This window comes from Mauremys reevesii, linkage group 1 (genome assembly GCF_016161935.1).
Source record: "Mauremys reevesii isolate NIE-2019 linkage group 1, ASM1616193v1, whole genome shotgun sequence".
NCBI classification, from domain to species: domain Eukaryota; kingdom Metazoa; phylum Chordata; order Testudines; family Geoemydidae; genus Mauremys; species Mauremys reevesii.
Window position 1 is genome coordinate 251,290,892 of NC_052623.1, and position 23,180 is coordinate 251,314,071.

General features: G+C 45.2%; 1 protein-coding gene across 7 annotated transcripts in view; it reads right to left on the reverse strand.

Moving 5' to 3' along the window:
- WNK1 (WNK lysine deficient protein kinase 1) overlaps window positions 1-23,180 on the reverse strand; it is a 182,090-nt gene that overhangs the window by 25,654 nt on the left and 133,256 nt on the right. For all 7 annotated transcript variants that reach the window (XM_039546941.1, XM_039546930.1, XM_039546936.1 and 4 more), the window contains 5 exons: window positions 20,441-20,524; window positions 14,872-14,958; window positions 13,686-13,755; window positions 4,694-4,767; window positions 3,087-3,763 (listed from right to left, as the gene is read on the reverse strand). In XM_039546941.1, the coding sequence (XP_039402875.1) occupies window positions 3,087-3,763; window positions 4,694-4,767; window positions 13,686-13,755; window positions 14,872-14,958; window positions 20,441-20,524 (992 nt within the window). The remainder of the gene's footprint in view (window positions 1-3,086; window positions 3,764-4,693; window positions 4,768-13,685; window positions 13,756-14,871; window positions 14,959-20,440; window positions 20,525-23,180) is intronic.

The following is a 23,180-nucleotide window of genomic DNA, read 5'->3' on the forward strand; positions in this document are numbered from 1 at the left end:
CTTAAACTTGAGCATTGAGTTCCAGGAGTTGAAGCTGTCATCTACTCAGAACTGCCTGCTGGTTGGCAATCCTGAGTTGCAACCCCACCATGGAATACACTTTGCACCCAAATAAATCTAGGCGCTTGGCATCCTTGGACTTGGGCGCTGGAGCTTATTGTCCCTGCCTCTCCTTTTCATTTACTGCAGCCACCACCAATGAGCAAGGCTGCAGGTGTGTGAAGAGGTATTTGTACCCCTTAGATGGGACAATACACTTCCTCTCCACACCCTTTGCAGTGGGAGGGATGGAGGCCAGGGTCTGCCAAATGGTCTTAGCATTGGCCTGTATAGTCTTGATGAGGGGTAGGAGCCACCCTCAACAGGCCTTCCGGGGCCAGGATGTCAACCATCGGATCCTCTGACTCCACCACCTCCTCGACCTGCAGGCCCATATTTTGTGCTACCCTACGAAGGAGGTCATGGTGGGCACAGCTGTCTATGGGGGGCAGTCCAGAGATGGAGGTGCCTGCAACCGCCTCATCCAGGGAGGATGACAAGGAGGTTAATGGGGGAACAGGGTCCTCCTGACCCTCTCGGTCTCCAGGGGCCTCCTGTCCCGCCTCTCTGTCGGGGCCAACCACACCTGGATCAGGCTCAGGAACTGGGGTTGGTTCCAGGGGAGGTAGTGCAACCAGTACCTCCTCAGCACCCCTAGGGATGGGGCAACTTGCTGATGCCTCTGGCACCCACAGTTCAGAGGCCACCAAACAGGAACCTTTGGATTGGGCACCCTAGGCCTGGTGGTACGCCCATGGGGTCCAAAATAGGCACTGCACTGGGCTCTGCCACTGCGCAGGCCACAGCCCTGCCCTCACCTCAGCCCTTCCATGGCCTGACTGGTGCTGGCCCCACTGAGTATCTAGACCTGGTCTCTGAGTCTGAAGATGAGGACTGGGACCGCGACAGCCAGGGTGGTGCCGAGCGGTGCCGCGAGGCTGAGGAGTGGTGCCGGGATGCTGACCAGTGCCGGGATAACTGGTGCCAGGAGTGGGACCTGCTGCGTGATGGGGATCAGTGTCACGATCGGGAGCGTTGGCGTGACCTGGAGCCATGCTGAGGGATTCCACCGGCAGTGCTGAGGGACACAGCATCGCTCGTTTGCCTCAAGACAGTGCCACATGTGATACCAGAGACTTGGCTCGAAGGACGGGGAACCATGGTGCCGTCATGGCGATGAGGTCCCTCGCGGCCTCAAAGGTGTCTGAGGAGGTGGAATTGCCATCCACTCCAATGACCTGACTTGGGGAAATCAAACGGCACCGGACTCAACGGTCCCCCTTGTGGGGCATGAAAGTCAATGGTACTTGCTCCAAAGTCTTCAGCCCTGGGTGCTCCTCTCCGGGATATGCCCCATTGGCCAGCTCCAAAGGGGTGCGTCTCTGAGTCTGAGAGCCACTCCTCCCCTGCTTCCAGTGCCACTGCTGCGTCGGGGAATGGGACCGGTGCCGGGTCAATCCTGCTGGTTTTGGTGCCAGTGAGCAGCAGTGTCACAGGTCTCTCCCAGAGTCCTTCCGCAGTGCCACTTCTACCACTGCTGCTAGGGTGCTGTGCACCCATGAGCTTGGTGCCGGGTCTTGCCGTGCCGATGTAGGTTGCAGTCTAAGTGCCGCCTCCATAAGGGGCTGCTTGAGGCAAAAATCTCGCTCCTTTGTTGTTCTGGAGTGAAACTCTTAACAAATCCTGCACTTGTCCGCTTGGTGTGCTTCCCCCAGACACTTTAAGCAAGCGTTGTGGGGGTTGCCTGTTATCATGGTCTTGTTGCAGGACTTGCAGGGTTTAAACTCTTGGGACTTAGGCATACCCCGAGTCCCAACAGGGAACATGGTCAGGGCAAAGGGGAAGACCCCCCACTCCCAACTGCTATCTGCTGTAACAACCAAAAACATTAAAACGAAGCTTAACAAGGCTAGGAGTAAACTGCAAACTAAACTACACTGAAAGCTAGGGAAAATGAGAGCAGCTTGCTGAGCAAGTCACTGCAGTTCCAACGACCGTTACTGGCAGTAAGAAGGAACTGAGGAGGCACTGGGTCAGCAGGGTTATATATTGAGCGACATGAAGGCACCACTCCAGGGGGCTCCACAGCCAACAGAACAGGTGCTGCTAGGGGAAAAACTTTCCTACGACTGTGCATGTGGCGCACACACACTTAATTGGAATAGATATGAGCAACCACTCGAAGAAGACCACATTCATTTATCAGTAAACTAATTTTACCCTATGTGAAAACTGACAATTACGACAGAAAAATACCATATATACGCATTCATAAGCTGAATTTGAACGGGTATAGAGAGGGAGAGGTGGGACACAACCCCTCTCCCAAACAGAGGGAGCAAGGAGAGGCAGCACAGCCAAAAGGGAAGAGGCGGGGCCAGAGTCTCTCCACTTCTGGCCCCGCTGCTCTCCCCCCAGCCTCCGAAGCAGCTGCAGCTCCAGGGCTGGCAGGCTGCGGTCGTGACGCCCAGCCCACCGGAGCATGCTGCGGCCAGGCCAGAGACATCCTCCCCTGGCCCTCCTCAGTTAAGGTGGGAAGGGATGGGATGGGGAGAGTGTGGGATCCCAGGCTAGGGTTGGGGTCATGTGGGGGGTGGTCACAGGGGTTACTCCCCTGACTCCCAGCTTCTCCCCCCAAAAAATTTGCCCACAAGTTGCTGTCCCAGCCCATCAGGGTAAGCAGCTGGTGCACTGGGACACTTTGTTTACTTAGGTTTACCTCCGTGCCTGTGGACGCTCGAGGTAAACAAACCATCTTGGCCCACCAGCGGCTTATTCTGATGGCCTGGGAGCCAAAGTTTGCTGACCCCTGTATTATAGGGTAGGCTTATGAACAGGTTATAAAAAAATTTCCATTTTTATTTATCCATCGGGGGGGGGGGGGTGTCAGCTTATAAACAAACCGGCTTATGATATTTAACAGAGGCTCATTCTAAAATCAGTCCTTTTTCCTTTATGAGCATTCTGACCTGCCATACAGAGGAGACATTCAGACTAAGCAACTGTTACAGTCCACACAAACATCATTCTCAAAGAAGAAATCTTACTTTTCCCGCAACCGGCGTAGCTCTGATTTCAAGTCTTCATCTTCAATATCTGACTCGTCGCTGCTCATGTAGGAAGAATTCAATGAGTTGCTAAAGCTTTGGATGGGGAGACTGATCTTTGAACCCAGTGGTTGGAGAGAGTCTGGGCTACCTGAGCCATCATCCAGTTCCTGAGCCGCTCCACTCAGGAAGGCAGCCTCCAGATCAGATGATGGCCCATTCATAAGTGGAGACTGCGGTGGCTCCACCAATTCTGGCACCTCTTTCTTTGGAGTCATGGGTGGAGGAGAAACTGGTTCTGAATCCACAGAAAGAGGAAGAGTCATTGGGGGTTCTCTCTCCACACAGGTGACCTCATCTTGAGTCCTGGACACAGAAAAACGACCCAGTTGGTCTGTTGTTGTTGTCACTTGAAAGCGCCCAACTTTAGTTGGCTGCCCAGCCTCTGATGGCAATTGTATGGCAGGAAATGTCTGTGAAACAACATAATCTGTCACATCTAAGGAGGTACCGGTGGTAGCCTCTGTTGTCCCATTGGAAGTCTGCTTCACAAGCGTATTCTCTGGACTGCTGCCAGACAAGGATGAATCAGAGGAGGTTGTCTCAAAATGCACAGGCTTAGTTTCTTCAGGTTTACTGTCACTCTCTCTCAGTACATTATCCACTGCCACAGACACCTAGAAGAAGTGATGGAAACACTAAGTGAGCACAGCATTCTGAACCCTTCACAGCAATGTGCGACAGGCACTAGCTGACCTCTATGGTCAGAAACATGTCAAACTGGGAAAAGTAACCAGCTGCCTTGAGCACAGCAAAGCAAGTTGCCTTCTCCTTTTCCTGGCCCCGTATCCACTCATCCCAGAGTTCTAGGTAAAGGCAGGCTAAATATCATCTGGTCTGGAGCTAAGCCATCTCAACTTGTTTCATACACACCCACATCTGTTCTTCCAAGAACTACATCTTTAAGTTTGGTTGTGAAGGAATTTTACTGAGAGAATGATACACCAGAGTGCACCAATGTCATATTAGCCATCATGTGGCTAACATTAAAGATCTGGACTACTAATAGCAAAGTCAACGCATAGTTAAGACTTATTTCAAGGCTTCAGTTGTCTCAGAATGCAAAGGTCACAAACCAGAAAATGCTGCAATAAAGTGTGATGTTAACCCTGATTGGGAGTAGAGTTCATGAATAGAAAGATGAATTCATGTCAAACTCGATACTGGCAATTCCTCCCAGTAAAATGGTGTGCCAGGAGGTGGTACCAATTAAGGTGGCCAAGATTTTTCAAGGTATTTAGGCACTGCTTCACTCAGCGTTGCAATGACCTACTGGTTCACGAAACTAAATCTCCTTTTCAAAAGTGGTTTAGGCACTTAGGAGCCTAAATCTAATTGACAGCCAACGGGTTTTAGGCGCCTGTGCCTAAACCACTTTTGAAAAGGAGATTTAGGCTCCAAAATCAGTTGGGCATTGCAATGCTGAGTGGAGCAATGCCTAAATACCTTGAAAAATCTGGGCCCTACTGCTTTGCCATAACAAAAAGTGAGATTCCTGGATCAATGCCCTGGCCACAGAGTAAATCTACAAAGTAACATTTTCCTACCTGAAATCGTCCCATCTTAAAAACTCCAGCTCCTGCAGTGGTAGTTGTTGCACTGCTCTCTGCATCCTGTGATGCTGAAATTGAGAAAAAAGGAGGGTGGAAGTGAAGAGAAAGTTAGAGAAGTTTTTTCATTTATCTTTTTCTCCCACTTGAGACAAACTTTCTCCCACTGCTGCACCCAGTCTGCTTTCTATAATGGCATCATTACTTGAACTCAGCACCCTTTCTTTAACCTCCTATCTGACTTCTAAAGTGCAGGAATGAAGAGCGATCATAAGCAATAATTCAACTAAACTGAGCTACAATAAAACATGGCCTGCTCGATTCATGTATTTTTAGACCCAACAAAGTATTAGTCTGAAACGTCTGAGGACCAATCTCAGAATTACATAGCGGAACACTCCACTGGACTGATCTAAATCTTTGGTTTCCAATTGCGCCTCTTAGGGTCATCTGCTGTGTTCTATTTTGAACTACTCCAGGGTTTTGCCTTAACCAATTCAAATGCTAAATGCCTTCAAACTAATGGAAGATAAAACAGCTTGGCACCAGGTGCATCACAACTACGTAATTTACTGAGAAGTCAATTAATTAACTTCACTTCTTTGAAAAAAAGTGTAGAGAAGGAAGAATGTCCTCTGTTACAAAATAAGGACAAAATTAACACAAGTGGTTTTGTATCTGGGGACAAAGGGGAGGAGATGGAATTATCTGGACTTTAACAGCAACTTTTCTTTATCCAGATCAAATACCCAGTGTTAGAAAGTTATTCAAATTCCAATAACCCTTGGGTACTCCACTTCATACTCCGGGGGGGGGGGGAATTCTGCATCAAAAAATTAAAAATTCTGCAAAATTCTGTATATTTTATTTGTCAAAACACCACAATATAATCACACCAGTTTCAATTATTCTGGTAATCTATTTCAAAATACCTGTCAGCAAGTATGTCTGTAACAATACAGGCAACAAAAAAGATTCTCCCATGAGAAGAGAGTTAAAGAAACCCCTACAACAACCTAGTTCCTATTTCTCTGTTATGCTTTTGTCAGGCCCCTCTGTCTGGGTGTGTTACATGTGCCAGCAGGGCACATCTTGGGGGAAAACTCTGCCCCTCTGGTCTTTTAGTCAATTCTCATTTTTTTCACCTTACTTCCTCAGCGTTACCATATTTCAAGTTCCCAAATAGAGGACACTGCTGGAGGGAGGGGGAGCTGTAGAGGGTATTTGGGGGGAGCTGGAGGAGTAGGGTGTGTACTTGGAGAAGGTATTTGGGGGTGCTGGAGTGGGCTGCACAGGGCCCCCTGGTCCAGACGTGCACACTCTGCCTCTAGAGCCCAGCCACAGGCTTCATTACTGTCCTGCGAGGCAGAGATGACTTGTACTTGCTGATTGGGGGGGAGGAAAGGGGACAGGTACAATTCAACGGTTCAGCCGCCCCTGGAACAGCTCCAGTCACACTTCTCCCCTGCAAGCTCCCACCCAATCCTCAGTCTCCCCTCCCAGAAAAGAGTGGCCCCTCCCTGCAGCTCCCAGCTGTTGCTCCTGCCTGTCCCTGTGGGTTGCAGCTTGCAGGCTCCAGCAGCTGCCATGGAGGGAGGGGGCCTGCCTGCACCATGTGACCAAGCAGAGCTGTCAAACCCAGGAACTGCAGCCTGCCTGCACAGTATGATCTGGGGAGCCAGTCTCGGCCGGGTGGTGTGCGTGTGCGCGCAGAATTCCTCCAGGAGTAACTTCACTTAACTCCCAAGCACTATTCCCTAAAGGAGGTGGATACTTTAGAGCCTGGTCTAAGACTTTTTGCAGAACTGCTGACCCGAAGGCAGTGTCTCCCCTAGGAGGTGTGTACTAAGGCATAATGTTTTGAGATGGTATGGACCAAAGACCATGTGGCAGCTTTGCATATTTTTTTCAATAAGAACCTCTCAGCAGAGCGATGGAGACAGACTGAAATCTAGTGGAATGGGCTATAACCCTAAAAGGAGACTGAACATTAGCAGCCTCACAGAAGGAGGGGATACAACCAGAAATCCACTTAGAGAGTCTTTGGGTAGAAAGAGGGGCCCCTTTAATTCCAACTATGCAAGAGCCTGGGAGAGGCCCTAAAGGATTTTGTCCTTTCCAACTAAAAACTCAATTCTCTCCTGACGTCTAAAGCATAAGGGCTGCCGCCTCCTTTGTCAGATGAAGATTAGAGTAAAAAACTGGTAGGTAAATGACCTGATCGATATCAGAGTCCACGGTTACCTTGGGTAAAGGTCAGCTATGTGGCCAGAGATACTTTTTCATGGAAAACTGTGTAGAGGGAGATGGGCCAATTCTCTAAGCAGATATAGCCACTAAAAATGCAGCTTTCACAGACAAGCATAAAAGAGAACACTCAGCTAATGGCTCAAAGGGAGGCTTCATGAAAAAGTTGAGGACCAAGTTCCAGTCCCATGCAAGAGTGGGTTCTCTGACATATGGGAAAAGGTTAGCTAGCCTTTGATGAATCTGGAAGATGTGGAGTGAGCAAACACCAAAAAAAACTCAACAGGAGAATGGAAAGCTGTGATAGCTGCTAAATCAACTTTAACAGAACTCAGAGAGGCCTGAATTCTTTAAACTCCACAGGAAACACAACCAAAAGGGAAGAATCAACAAGGGACAAAATTCACCAATAATGGAACTTCTCTCTAGTTAAGTTTTTGTAGCTTATGTTTTTCTGCTACTCAACAAAACCTTCTGTACCTGTCTCGAACTTCTAACCCAGAGAAATATCTAGAAACCAAGCACTGAGCTGCAGTGTGTTCAAACTGTGGTGAAGAACATGCCCAGAATCTTGAGTTAGCATCTCAGGAATAGTCACAGTAGCTGAAGTGCCGGGCAAGATGTGAGGCAAATCAGGTAGGAAAGCCAAATTTGCCTTGGCCAAGTCAGTGCAATTAGAATGACTTTGGCTATGTCCTGATTAATTCTGTTTAGGACTTGACGAGCAGTGGTGAATAGGTGTAGAGGAGGTTCGTCAACAAGGAAAAGAGGAAGGCAACTACCCGAGACTGAGGTCTTAGCCCACCCCAACCTGCAGCAGAATTTCCGGCACTTTCTGTTTGTCGGCAGTGGCAAAGGGATCTATTTCCAGAAAACCCCAAGTACACAATATACAGTTGAGAATCAGACTGTTGGTTTCCCACACCTGATCCTGGCAGAAGCATCTGCTCAAGCAGTCTGCTATGATGTTCTGAAGACCCATTAAGTATGAGGCAGAGATACAAGTCTGATTGGCTATGCACTAGTTCTATAGTTTTAAATGCATCCATACAAAGAAAGGGAGATCTTTCTTGGCAAATTTATATAGTATATGCTGGCTCTGTCATCTGTCATGAGCTTCATGGACCGGTCCTTGATCATGAGAAGGACGTGTTTGCACACAAAATTGACCCATTTACATTCCAAAAGGTTGATATTCAGAGTGGATTCCAGGGCAGTCCATGTGCCTTGAGTGCTATGCATTTGAAGATGAGCTCCTGGATCCTACTAGAGATGCATCCGATGCTGTGGTGGAGGGAGGCAGAGTAAAAGGAACTCCAGCACAGACCTTGCCTGGGTTTTTCCTCCAATTAAGCAAATCTAGAACCTGATGAAGGAATGACACTAGTTTGTTCAGACTTTGTTGGGGGTGTAAACTGTTCTCAGCCATCCCTGGAAGTAGTGTAGGTGCAACCATGGCATGACGAAGGTGCAGACTGCCAAATGACCTAGGAGCTGCAGACAAGTTCTGGCTATTGTTTGCGGTCTCATTTGGACCTGCAAGATCAGATTCGTTAATGCCATAGGCCTGTCCATCGGTAGGTAAACTCTGGATGCTTTGCCATCTAATGTGGCTTGTATAAACTCTATTCACTAAAGAGGTATCAAAGTAGACTTCTCCTTGTTAAGCTGAAGTCTAAGCTTATCGAATAGCGAAATAGCCTTCCTCACTGCAAAAAGAACTTTGTTGTGAAAGCGGCCCTTGAGGAGCCAACTGCTTATCATTGCAACTGAACACCTACCATTGCCAGAACCTTCATAAATCCTTTGGGGGCAGTAAAGTCCAAAAAGGACACTCAGTATTGGAAATGCCCCCAGCCAACCACACAGTGCAGAAACTTCTTGTGAAAAGGATGCATCATGATATCAAAATACACATCCTATAAGTCAACATCTGAGAACTCATCTTCCAGCTCTAGAGATAGTTTTATTGCTGCACGTGTCACCATCCTGAACTTGTTTTTCGGGAAGTGATTAACAATCTGAGATCTAAGATGGGTCTCCATTCACCTTTCTTTTTGGGAACCAGAAAGTACTTGGAATACCCCTCCCCTCTGTGTTAAGAGATGTAGAACCAGTTATCTGCCCATGTGGAGAAGGGATAGGACTATCTCAGTAGATGTTCATGAGATGGGACCCTGAGAAGGGATGGGGAGAGTGAAAATGAAATGCATAGACTAGTCCAACATTACGACCTCCAAAACCCATCTGTCAGAAGTAACCTGCTCCCATGCGATCAGAAATGGGAGAGAGAATCTCCAACAGTGGGAGGAAGGAGGCAGAATAATACAGCTTCCCATCCTGAAGGAAGGATAGTTCTTGACCCTTGACCAAATCAAAATTGACTCTTAGGTGACAAAGAAGAATGAGTTATGGTAGTTGTGGTGGCAGACTTCTCTCTGGGAACCCAAGTCTCGTCTTCGGTAGTTCCCAAGGCCTGTGATAAGCAGGGAACTAGGCTGGGCAGGATCTCTGCACCATCTATGACTATTGAATCTCCTTTTCTTTGCAGGTGTGTAGGTGCTGAGGAAGCCCTTGAATACTTGCATTCTCTCTAGGATTCATTGGTGCACTCACTGAAGAGCTTGAGCCCATCAAAACAAAGGTCTCTACAACTTCCCTCTGGATTCCTGAGAATCACATCCAGCAGGCAGGATGCATGACAATCACTGTAGAAACAGATCTGATTGTCATGTGGGCAATGTCTAGGGAGGCCTGTACCCAAGTTCTGGCTAACAAGTGACCTTCTGTGATGATCACCTGAAATTGCTTTCATTCGTTCCTGAGGCAGATCAATAAAAATTAATTTTTCCATAGTTGGTGTGGTTATATTTTGCAATCAAAGCTTGATAATTGGAGATTCTAAATTGCAACGAAGCTGAACAGTAACTTTTTTGACCAAAGAGGTCTAGGCATTTGTGGTCCTTATGTGTAGCAACTTTGTTCACAAAATCCACCACCAAGGAACTAGGTGGGGGCTGCGTGCATGAACAAAAACTCAGTGCCTTAAGCAGGAACATATTTTTTATCCGTCCTCTTATAAGTTGGAGAAATGGCAACTGGGGATTGCTAAATTGTTTTGGCAGGTTCAAGCAAGGCCTTGTTTATAGGTAAGGCTTCCCAAACAGAAGTGGCAGAATGGAGGATGTCCAAGAGTTTGTGCTGGTCTCATGAACTCCCTCCAAAGGGAGTCAGCAATTCTCTTTTGACCTCTTGGAACTGCTTAATCATCAGCATATGGGGGAGGGGAGAGCATCACTGTCATCAGGTGAGGAGAAAGAAATGTTAGTCTAGTAAGTAGCTTCCTGATCAGCTTTTCTCTCCTGTTCCTTGAAAGATTCCTCCTGGGGTAGAGACTGATTTGGAGGAACAAGAAAAGTAGGTGGTCGTTGTCTGATACATTCCCACAGGTGTAACTGGGTGCTCTAGAGAACTTTTGTCTATAGGCAGCCCATTGATCCCAATATGACCACTGAAGGAGGCCATTAGGAAAAGGAGGGGGTACCCAGGATTGATCATACAAGAGGAATGAGGAGTTTGTCTGAGCCTTGGAGCTTTTCTCTCAGGGGAAAAAAAAAGCCATCAGAAGAGGCAGCTCTGGGATGCTAATCGAGCAAGCCTCTGACAGAAATTTGAGCGTCTGAAGAATATAGTTGCTCGCAGTCCAAGGAAGGAGCAGACAGGTATGACCTTGAGGGAGGTTGCCTGTCATTTTTAGTGGGTCCTGGAAGCCAGGCAGTACTAGTGACACATGAGGCTCCAGTACTGACAGTCCTCCTGCATCCATTAGTACAGGGGACTCTTGTTCATCTGAGACACACAAGCCACAGCAGAATATGAACTCCTGCAGTACTGGGTGAGTGAATCTATGCAGAAACCTGGCAAGACTCCACAGAGTGGTGGTGGTATCGAGGATGACCTTGGCTTTGCTGATGCCGGTCAATCAGCTTGAGACAACTTGGAGTACCGCAGGCAACTTAGAAACAGGACCCATGTTCAGTACTGACCTCTTTGACAGAGTCTTTTGGATCGTTAGCACCACAACCATGCTGGTACCGAGGAATCCTGGGACTTTAAGATTCCTGCAGATTTAGATGAGGAGGCCTTGATAAGAGGAGACCTTTGAGCCTCAGTGGTATGTTTTCTGGGATATGAAGTCACTGAAACAGCAGGTCTGTGTGGTGACCTAGGCTTTTTGTCCCCAGCTTCTGTTCAAGACAATCTGGAGCTCATCCTTCTTGAAATTTTGGTACTATCCTTTGTGGTTCTCACTCACATAGATCTAGTGGGTGAATAGGTGGCAAAGGTCAATGGGGCGCTGTGCTCACTGGAAGATCACTCCACCAGGGGGTTTCTGAGTCTGAGGCAGGTCGAAGGGAGCGCTCCATCATGAGAAGCCTAAGATTAATCTCCCTGGCTCATCTAGACTTACTCAAACCTCAAACAAATTTTACTTAGGTGGAATGTTGGAGTCTCGTAAGCAGCAGACACAGTAAGAGTGACCATCACTAACTGGGATGGACTCCCGGCAAGTGAGGCAACCTTTAAATCTAGGTAACATAGGCAAGGCATAACCAGAAAATTAATTCCGTCAAAGGAAAGCAGGCCCAAGTCCCCTTTTCTCCCCCCACCACAAAGGAGTCTCTTGAAGAAGTCTCAACAAAAACTACAACATTAACAGTGGGTAACTAAGACCTAAATATCATATAAAATCTAGAAGCTATTCCCTAAGAGGCAGCTAATTATGAAGCAGGCACCAGAAGATGCTGTTTCATGCTGAGCCAGTTGAGAAGGAACTGAGGGTGCTTCATCTGACACTGCCCTACATACCTTCAGTATGGGGCATGAAGATAGTTGGGGCGCATGTGTGGACCTAACTGGCACTGCTACCAAAGGCATGAGGCGCACATGTGCACCTGAAGCGCAGCACCCATAGGAATATTATATAGTACCCCATGCCATACCACAATTTCAAGACAAATTGGTTTTCACTAGAGTTATCCCTCTCAACATATTATGGCACTTAAATACAATACATGTAATCTGGAGGTATAATTAACTGGCATGTCACTCATGGAAGTAATGTAGCTTACTAGTGAATGATACAGACTTCTGTTTAAATGGGACAATAGTGGCAAATTCAGTTAAGGCCAGCTCCTTTAGGCATTTTTATCCACTGACAAATGTTGATTACCCAAGCATTAAACCAGTATATTAATACAGAAATGAACAAAGAAGATTAAAAGACAAATCAAATGCAGAGAATCATTTTTAGTTAGTATAATATTCTCATTTTAGATCTTCAGGGCCAGATTCTTGGACTCCCCTCCCCCACACTCCAGCTGCATTGCACTGTTGGACTAGTGGAACTAGCTACCTAGCTCTCTCTCTAATGAAAGAGAAATTCTTGGGTGGCCATATTGGCTCTACACAACTACTCTCAAAGCCTGTGATGTAGGGGGCTGTGGCTGAGGAAGGAGGACATGCACTGAGCACCTCTGCACTCCAGCAATACGTGCAGCTGGGATGCAATTGGGTCACCCTGAGAGTGTCGTAAGTTGTAACAAAGGCTGGCCTGGTTCCAGTATTGGGGGCATACAACCACTGCCCATCACACCAGTTGTGCAACTGTGGATCTGGCATTCAAAATTTTAAAAATTGCTTTGTCATCCTTATTCAGCAGACGGTCCAATATGGTGTTCCAATTAAAATGATTCTACTAAACTTCAGCAGGATGGAGAACGTATTCTCAGGTAGGAAAGCAATTTTCCAGGGGAATCTATTGCAGGCAGCCCTACATGTGACTTTGTTTTCTTACTATAATAAACCTTGAATGTCTGCCATAAAACACTGGCTGCACAAGGGAAATCTCACAGAACATTTTAGCTCTTCTAACTGGTTTTGAAATACTCTTAACAGTACAGGAGCACTCTTCTCTTGTAAAAAGGCAAGTGAAGTTCGTTGAACTAAACTGGCAGGAGAACCTTTGGCCCCCACAAAACCTTTTAGTCTATAAGTGAATACATTATCAAGCTAGTGAGAGCCAGCAAGTGAGCTAGCTAGCTACACCATCTCTTTTTTTTTTCCCCCCCACTTCTGCTGAAATGTTTGCGCTTTATACCCTGAAGCATTCTGGAACCTTTACAGGACTGTCCAATCATTAATTGTTTAGCAGCTGGATATAAATTTAGGACTGGAAAGTCCACAGTCTGCTCCTCAACTTCTCTAAAAGAAACCAGAAAGCAAATCTTTTTCCCCAACACTGCTCATACAAAGATTTCCACTTCTTTGCACAGTGGAAAGAAGGGAAATACCTAAAGATCTGTTAATAAGGCACAGAAGGATCAAAACTAGCAATACAGTCTGCTCACTCTTGCTGACTATATAGTATGAGAGAGAGGTGGCATCACTTCACAAATCCTGATATTGGTCCTTAACAGTAGGTTTAGCGGAGAGTCCTTGTAAATCTTAATTTGGCTTATTTTTGGAGAGAGTTTTAAAAATCAAATAAGCTACCATATCCCTTGCACCTCTCGACCTGCAGTAAGAGAATTTTAGTTTAGTTCATCAAAAGCAAATGCCTTTCTAGTTCCTCTAATAAAGCCTGCAGTTTTAGGACAGCCATTTAACATCAAATCCTCTTGTTCAGAAAGTCCATTCACATTCCTCAGAAGACTGAGATGGCAAGTGTCAGCATAAATACCTTCTTTCAGGGGCTGTGCTGGTGCAGACACCACTCCAGTAACCGCTGTAGAAGCCATTGCTGGCACAGGCTATAAAAACAAAGAAAATCCTTTAGCTGTTGCATTGATCCTTACCACAGCCTACCGAAAGCATCCTGCAATACTCAATATTTTTCCATCTTGCTTAAGGATAAAGGAATAACCATGGGCAAAGGTAACAAGTAATCTCAGTGAATCTTGCAATAACTATAAGGATATAGGTTTGTGTTTTCAAATTTTATCTCCAATGGTTCAGCAACGCTCCTCCTCCTTTAGATAACTTGAGGGAGTTTTAGTACCATCTACATGGGGAAGTTGGTATGAAATAGCTAAGGGTCCACGTTTAAAGGGCAACAGCTATTTAAATTAAGGCCACATGCATTCTGAATGAGACAGTCCACACAGGGGTTTAATGCAATTTAATTAATTCACTTTAAATTCACACCTTTACATTCAGATTAAATTTTCCTGGGTGTACCCATGTAGACAACCCCTTGGTGTGGAATAAGTGTGTCCACACAGGGAGTTAGTGCAGAATACCTACTTCATGCTAGGTATTCCAGTTGTCATATGTCCCCCCCCACCCTCCATGCAGACAAGCTCTTATTTACTGTAGCAGGAGCCTACATTCATCTGAATACAGTACCTCCTTTCCAAATGACTAGTTTTAATTTTCATATTACATCTTAAAATTTGCAATCACCTCTTACTGCATGGCTCCTTAAGGACCCAACATTACTTGGTAGCCAGCCATGAGGGAATACAAAATTCAGCACAAGCTGTACCTTTTGCCTCAAGTACATCAGAAGCACTTCTTGTAGACTCAGAAGACAGTCACATGTGATTCTTTATTCTGATCTCCTATATTGCTCCATCCTCAGAAAGGCTCTCTCAGTTTCTTAATGAATGTTTGTTTGTTTTAGCAGGGTACCTCTAGCAACAGACCAGAAAGTCTACTAAAAAGCCTACCAAAGTTACTAGTTTGTAAGTCATACAAGTATGTTTCCCTGCACAGCACTCACTATCTTTTGAGGCATCAAAGCATTTTTATTTTCAAAGACCAGAGAAAGTTTGACACACTGCTTCTGAAGGCAACTATCCAAGAGCGTAAAAGCTTAAGGAAGCACTATTAACTAGAGGCTTTAAACACCAACACTGCAAACTTACACAGGCAGGAGCAGAGGTCACTGGGACAGTCTCTGGACTGAGGGTTCTTCTCAACTGAGCATCCAGATCTTCTAGAGGCTGCTGGGACTGAAGCAACAAAGGAAAAATAAGCAGCTGCCCCTTGGCACCAGCTATGCACATGGCAAGATTTAACATCAAAAGCTACTTAATATTAAGGTTGCAAAATAGTATAGCAAAATATAGAGTTTCAATACCTCCATTACCTCTGCTTCCTGCATCATATATAGGTAGTAAATTAAGCTACACATTTAAACCCAAAAATAGGAAGGAAAATTTAAGTGTTAGCTCTGTTTTTCTGAAGATATTGTGTTTGGATTCTCATTCTTAAGAATGGACTGAATGTTTAAGAGCCTCCGAGCTCTCATGTTTGTTTCCAAGGGCAGTGGTTCATGGTATGGGCCATCCCAAACATTCCGCACAGGTAGTATGTGCTACACAGCTCACCAAACCAGGTTACAGGTTAATTAATTTGCCTTCTTCTAAAGATACCATCTGGGCAGGAATGAAAGTAGCTCAAGGATTATCCCTACACAAAAGAGTAACAGTTACATTGCAAATTGAGACAAGAGCTATGCCAAAGCCAACTATGTAGATGAACAGTGTGCTGCTTAAAAAAATGGGGAGGTACCTCCAGAAGTAGCAGGTTTAACATTTCAACAGCCTGAGGTGGTGTCTTAAGACAGACTTCTAAAGAGGACATCCCAAATAAAAATTCAAAAGGCAAGAAAGTTTGGACTTCAGTTCAGAAACAGGTTATGCAAGATAATCAAGAATCTCTCTCCACAGAGCCTAGGTTTTAAGTAATAGATTTTTGTCAACACATGAATGGAGAACCATGTAGCTGCCTTGCACATATCTGAATGAGAAACATTCCTGAGGCAGACATCAGAGATTGCCCTGTCTTGGACTAAATAAGCCAGCCAGATCATAAGCAATGAGAAACGCAACGCATCAGTCACAGACACTAATCTTTTGAGTAATGGCATTATCCACAGAATTAGTGTCACAAAAAAGACATTTTAATTTTGAGTGCATAGTTAAGGGCCATACCAGGATGGGCATATAGTAAGTGGGAAAAAGTTGGCAGGATGAGAGGCTCATTAAGGTGGAATTCTGACACCACTTTGGAAAGGAATCTCTGGCAAGTCTACAGCATCACTATTCTTGTCAACTCTGGTAGAAGGTGGATAAGTTATTAGGACCTGAAGCTTGTTCCCCTCTGAGCTGAAGTCATTGCAACAAGAAAATGACCTTCTGTAAGAAACTTTAGTACTGAATGGCTCAGAAGTGCCTCAGGTAAGACAACTTCATTTGACTTCAGTCATCTTACAGTAGAGACAAGAGCCAAAGCCAATGTATATTTTAGCCTTACAGACCATCAGAGATAAAAGGATTCTTAAAGTTGCTCATTGACATCTTGTCAGCAATGGTGGTGAAATACTCCAGACTTGTCCTGGGAGATCAGAACACTCACATTGACAAGGCTGCAGATGCAGAAATCCCAAAACACATCTTTTCATTTGCCTTCCTAGGACTTTCACAGGTCATCTCTGGTCTAACTCACACAGCCATCTTACCTGGAACCCGATCTTCAGCCTAGGTTTACTTATTTGGTGTATGCGATCTGGTCAAGCCAAGCCATAGTGTTCTTATCAACGATGTTCAAGGCATGAAGACCTACAGGAAGTTGAGTCATTTTGCAGTCCTCAATGTGTGTCATGTTTTGTGGCTGCCCACATTGATGTAGTGGACTGTCTCTTAAATGCCACTGAAATTCTACTGCAACACAAATTCCATGTCCAGTATGAAACCGGTTCAGAAAGCTCCATTGCCTTTGCAGTAAATCAAACCCAGGTTGACACTGAGTGGGATCTGAGACAAGATAATTATTTGTCACTTTCTCTGTGAACCATGAAGCTCACCACACATCCTCTAATGTAAATTCCTCAGCCAGTAAACTACGTTCAGCTCTCTGCCCACTGGGGCATGATGTACATTCTACATTGGCCAGGACCACTGACACACTGGACCCCAAATGGACCTTTCCTCCCCATCACCCAAACTGATCTCCTTGTTTTCTAACACCCTACACTGGATGAAAACACAGAGGGGTGGAAATTTGAGGCCGATAGAAAACAAAGGCTGATTCAGACAGACTGAAATATAATGAATTCCTCAAAGTCTACTCTGAGGCTGTATTATAGACCAAGAGAACCTTCCTATCAGCCTCCATTGAGGCTGCCAAATCCCATCCCAAGCCAAAGTCGTCATTCTTCTGCAAAATGCAGTACAAGTCCCCTGTATTGCTTGCATCCATTAGTATTTTGGTATCAAGTCCTCTCTATCAAGCTATTATGAATGCATTGTTACCATGGTCCAAGTTGTCAGGTGCTGGCTACTGCTTATCTTTTCTGCTGAACTGGTGGTGTCCTGGATTCTTTCTGACATGGGGCAGGAAGGCTTTGAGTTGAACTATATTTAGCAGGACTCCTATATGCTCCATTTGTTTGTTAGGGACAAGCTGTGACTTTGGATAGTTTATCATGAGCCCTAGTGATCCCAGTGATGATACAGATTGGTATTTCGACTGCTTCCAGAGTGGCGTCCTTGATCATCCTGTTAGATTAGAGGAATATGTGCACTCCCAGACTGGGCAATAGGTCATGATTACCTTTAACCATAGTCCTTTGAGAAAACATTTTAAGAAAGCAAAAAGGAGCCAATACCAAAAAGTCTTCATAAAAAAAATTGTATGCATGACATCAAAGTGCTGCACGCCCATGTACAAGACAAAGTATGTAAATGTCTAAACAAAGACTAGAACAGGTCATGGATCTTCTGGTGTCTCTGGCGACTATCAGTGCTCCCTGGTTAGAGGAAGCCAAAAGGCCTTGACTCCTGAAAATAAAATTTAAACATCACAATAAAAGGAAGGAATGTAGACTTTAATGGAAGCCAGGAAGGGACACTAAGAATTCCAAAACAGTGTGTCACTGGATGGGCTGAAGAGCCTGAACAGTGTCTGAATAACCACAGTCCATGAAGGGAGCTCTTTTGTTTACCACAATCAAGAAGGAACTGACTGGAAGGTTACAAAGATAATGGTTAAAGCCCTGGGCAATGCATGACCACTAGTAAGGGAGCAGCTCATACCCCACCACACTACTTCTACTCTTTGAAACCAAACAATTTTAGAACTTGGGTAATTCTACTTTTCATGCGTTTGGAAGCATAAAACCTGCCCAAATGGTATCTTGCAAGAACAAATATAACCTCCAGTATGTCAACCCAGCTTTCAGAAATAGTGCAACAGCTAAGACGACATCACAGTGTCAAGGGATTTAATATTAAGTTTATACTACATAGTGCAAACTTTCTTTTTTAAGATTACAGCTTTATGCTTGACATGCACATTTAAATGGTTTCACTTAGGAACTGGCATTTATATCACATTGATTTAACTAGTACGACACACACAAAAGTAAATTCCCTTTGCTGGGTACATGCTCCTCTCCAACACATGGCATGAAAGGGAACAAGATGAGTTAGAAGGGCCCATTTTATGTTACTTTTCTCAGAAGAAGCCTGAGACCTACGGCCCTTGAGCATGTCAGGCTGAGCAGGGAGAACATACTGTGATGCCAACAGGCAAAGCTTCCATCAGGCTCCAATAAAAGTCTTAGCTGATATCTCTGAGAATATGCAGAGCTGAATTCTCATTTAAATTTTCATTCCCTGCTCATCCAGCCACTGGCAATAGCCCACAAGGCAATAACAAAGTTCCATATTATAGCCAAAATGGCTACAACTTTTAAAGTACTTCTAACTTGACTTTTATTTTTTTATATTTATATAAAATAATAAAACAATGGCTTTAAAAAGGCAGTATTGTTTCAAGTCCATAACTCAAATTTGGCTGAAGGGATTTTCCTTAAAAATATTCCAAAAATTGGTCATCTTTGGCACAAACCACAAATAGAAAATTTCACTTCAAAAAAAGTGAATACTTCAGAAAGTTGTGTGTAAAAAAACCATTAGGTTTATAACAAATTGTTTTGCAGTTTTAAAGCAGGTATTGCCAGATGCCTGCTTTAACACACAATACCTCCTCCTTTATAAATCTAAATCTGAGAAATGAGGATTACATTTACAGGCAAAGTACACTGGAAGAAAAGTCCACTTCGTGTTTATTCCATAAATAAACCTTCTGACACTAAACGTGCTGTTTCTAAAACACATTAAGAACAGGATACAGACTGCTTACAAGTCTCCATCTTCACTGCTTTTATTTCATCATATATTGTATGTTTCTTCTTTAATGATATGCTTAAATTTTCTCCATACTACCTCACTGCACAGCAATTTAAGATATCTAGAAATCTCTTATTTCATTGCAGGTCTTGACTGCTTTTTTCTTATGTTCTCTTGAGTTCCATAACCCCTTCTATGAATTTTCTTCTATTTTACAGAAGAAAGAGACAGCTGTCAGTCAGAAAGGTTTGTCTTGGTCTTTAAGGCAATAAGTAACAGCCTCAAAAGTTCACAGACAAGGCAAAACATCCACCAGTCTCCCTGGAAGTTCTCAGCTATCTGTACACCAGAAGGTGGCCAAATGTAGGTCCCAGAAGTTTGCTTGAACTATAATCTTTAATCAGCATTAGAAGATTTATAGAATTGCACCAACTCTGATAGACTAGGAAAAGGAGACTATTAAAAACCCACTGAGTTCTCATAGCCAGCAGTCTTGGGTTTTCAACAGCTAGTTGGGTATTGCAATATTTATTGCTCCCTGCAGAGCTAGAACTTTGCTACCAGATTCTCTCTTTGTTCTAATCAGAGGACAGGTGTGTGTAATACTTCTGAAGTTAAGTTTCATGACTCTTCATTTACATACACTAATTCATGTATCCACTGGAAAGAGGATTTCAGCATCACTGGGAAAGTTAATTTACTAGTTTTGCTTTAGCTCGCTGTCCTCCTCAGGGCTGGCCATTCCCAGTGTGTTTTCTGCCAACACAGGGATTTGCTGAAAGAAGTTTCTGTACTTAGTTCATGAAATGCACGTTTGAAATAGCTACATATTATGGAATACACCACCTTCAGTCTCACTCCTTGAGCTCTGCAGGTGGTGTAGCTAGCAACACCAGCACTCAAAGACCAAGTGATTATTGTTGCCTTGCAAATACTGTTATGAAGACATATTTGGCACATAACTGACTTTGAAACACAGCTACTATTCAACACTGAACACATTTGTCTGTAAAACAAGGGCTTTTAAGAAGCTCTCCCTCAAGCTCAAAACAGAAGTAAAAATATAAGCTTGAGTCATTGCACCCAGAGTTCAAACATTAAGGTCCAGTAATCCAAAGGGCAAGTTTGCTGCCTTTCCAGTGCACAAGTGACTCTGGTCACTACTACACAGAAGGGGTTACTCAGTCAAAAGAGAAAGTGAAGAAGCCAAGACCATGCAATGGAAAGTTTAATTGGAACATGCTCTTTGAAAGAGAAAGGAGAAGTAACAGACAGAATCTGCCAAGTCATGTAGCACCTGAGTTAGTGAAGGTCCTGGAAAGGGTGGCAGCTGTTCGCTGGATGGAGTGCCAGCTGGAAGTTCAAAACCTACCGGTAGCACCTATGGATAATGAACAGGAAATGCAAGTCCATCAAACAAAGAACAACAGAAGGAGCAGTCAGCAAGTTACAATAACTCACATCATTTAGTAGAAACCTTTAAGAATTTCCCTGTGGAGACTTCCTATGGAGGCAAGGAACAGTGTTAAGAGGGAATTCATTGCAGCTAGAATATCTACTTGCATTTTTTCTTTGAATGGCCACAGGGAAACAATCTGTGTTTATGACTTAGGCAAGTGGTTTTGTTTTTGTTTATTTTTTAAAAAGCCAGGAATCTTGACATCTTTATAGCAAATCCATGAGAACCACTGCAACAATCAATTTTCCAATAGAAAGCTTCGTGACAACTAAGCAAGGCAATCCAGAATAGGATGTGGCCCCTACCCAGTTTCCCTGACATCTCTATACTGAGATTCCACTGCTGCTTAAGAGTGGCAATATTCATGTGATTGTAGTAAATCGCTCTAAGGAATAATAAAGAACCTGAGATGCTTTTGATATCTGAGGAAGTCTCCATCCACCAAGAAATATATTATTTTTAACCTCCCTGGGTCAATTTTTTACCCATCATAAACAGCTACCTGAAGCTGCTGACTGCCCAAGCAGATGACTGGAACATGCATCTTGGTAAGGGGGAAAAAATCCAGCCAGGTTATGTGGAAAGTGTTAGAGCAACTGGAAAGGGTAGAATGAGGCATGCAAGCCTCACAGCAAAGTCAGACAGCACATTCCAGTTAGTTATTGCAAATCATTACAAAAGTGGGAGGACCTAATAACTAAGTGGCTCTGTATGGATTTTTTCCAACTCTCCTCCCCCTCCATTATGTCCAGATCTCCCTCACCTCTTGCATCACTTTGCCTGCATTCTATTATTTCTAGTACACTAGATTGATCAGACCTAGTGTGGGTATGTCTCCTTGATTTCAGAAAACACACATAGTAAGTGGCACGATAACCTAATGCAGGGGTGACCAACCTGTGGCTCCGGAGCCACACGTGGCTCTTCAGAAGTTAATATGCAGATCCTTGAATAGGCACCAACTCCGGGGCTGGAGCTATAAGCACCAACTTTCAAATGTGCCAGGGTGTGCTCACTGCTCAACCCCTGGCTCTGCCACAGGCCCTGCCCCTACTCCACCCCTTCCCGCCCCCACTCCTGAGCTGCCATGCCCTCGCTTCTCCCCCTCCCCCCCCCAGAGCCTCTTGCACACCACAAAACAGCTGATCAGGAGGTGCGGGGAGGGAGAAAGAGGTGCTGATCGGCAGGGCTGCTGGAGGGTGGGAGGCACTGGGAGCAGGAGGGGGTGAAGCTGATGGGGAGGTGCTGATATATTAGTGTGGCTCTTTGGCAATGTAAATTGGTAAATTCTGGCTCCTTCTCAGGTTGGCCACCTCTGACCAAATGATATTTGGGTGTAGCATTTTATGGCAGCAAACCGTGATAGACAGTTCTTTGTTGGATAAAGCCTTCTTCGATCTTTAAGCAAGTGGGAACTAACTATGGCAGAATCTAGTTCAGTGGCGGGCAAACTTTTTGACTTGAGGGCCACATCAGGTTTCAGAAATTGTATGGAGGGCCGGTTAGGGGAGGGGGTCATGGCCCAGTCCCCAGCCCCTATCTGTGCCCCCCCCCCCAGGACTCTTGCTCCATCCAACCCCCCCATTCCCTGTCGGCCCCCCAGGACCTTTGCCTCATCCACTCCCCTCACTCCCTGTCCCGACTGCCCCCACCCGCCCATCCACCCCCTCATTCCTGACTGCTCCTATGGGACCCCTGCCCCATCCAAACATCCCTTCTCCCTGACTCCGGAACACCTGCCTCAACTGCCCCCCACCACCCTACCTAACCCCCCCTCCTTCCTGACTGCCCCCTGGGGACCCCTGTCCCCATTCAACCCATTCCCCACCCTCTGACTGCCCTGACCCTTACCCACACCCCCACCCACCACCCCGAACTCCCCTGCCCTCAATCCAACCCTCCATTCCCCCTTTAACACGCTGCCTGGAGCGCCAGTGGCTGGCAATGCTACAGCCACGCCACCCAGCTGAAGCCAGCCATGCCGTCGCCACCGAGCAGCACAGAGCACCAGGTCAGGCCAGGCTCTGCAGCTGCGCTGCCCCAGAAGCTCCGCCACTCAGAGCATTGCGCCAGTGGCAGAGCGAGCTGAGGCTGCGGGGGAGGGGGAACAGCAGGGGAGGGGCCAGGGGGTAGCCTCCCAGGCCAGGAGCTCAGGGGCTGGGCAAGAAGGTCCCACGGGTTGGATATGGCCCGCGGACCATAGTTTGCCCACCTCTGAGCTAGCTGATACAAAAATCACAAGAAAATTCAAGGTGCATTTACTCTTGAAATTGATACACTTATGCTATTCCAGTGGCTTTCTTGTATTGTTTTACAGCACCAACTCTTTGAGCTACATTAACCATTTGAAGGCAGAACACTCCCGGGTGCTCTCCCCAAACTCCATTATCATATTACTTAACTGTATGAGTTACTCCTAGCCAGACTTCATAAAGCTAAAGTTAAGCTTTAAAGTACATATCAGTAATTTAAGACACAAGAACTTTACAAAGATGTAATTTTCCAAAACCAACATTAAAAATCCAAGGAACTCAGTTGTTTGGATTTAAATTTAACCATTTGAAATTATGTCTATGCA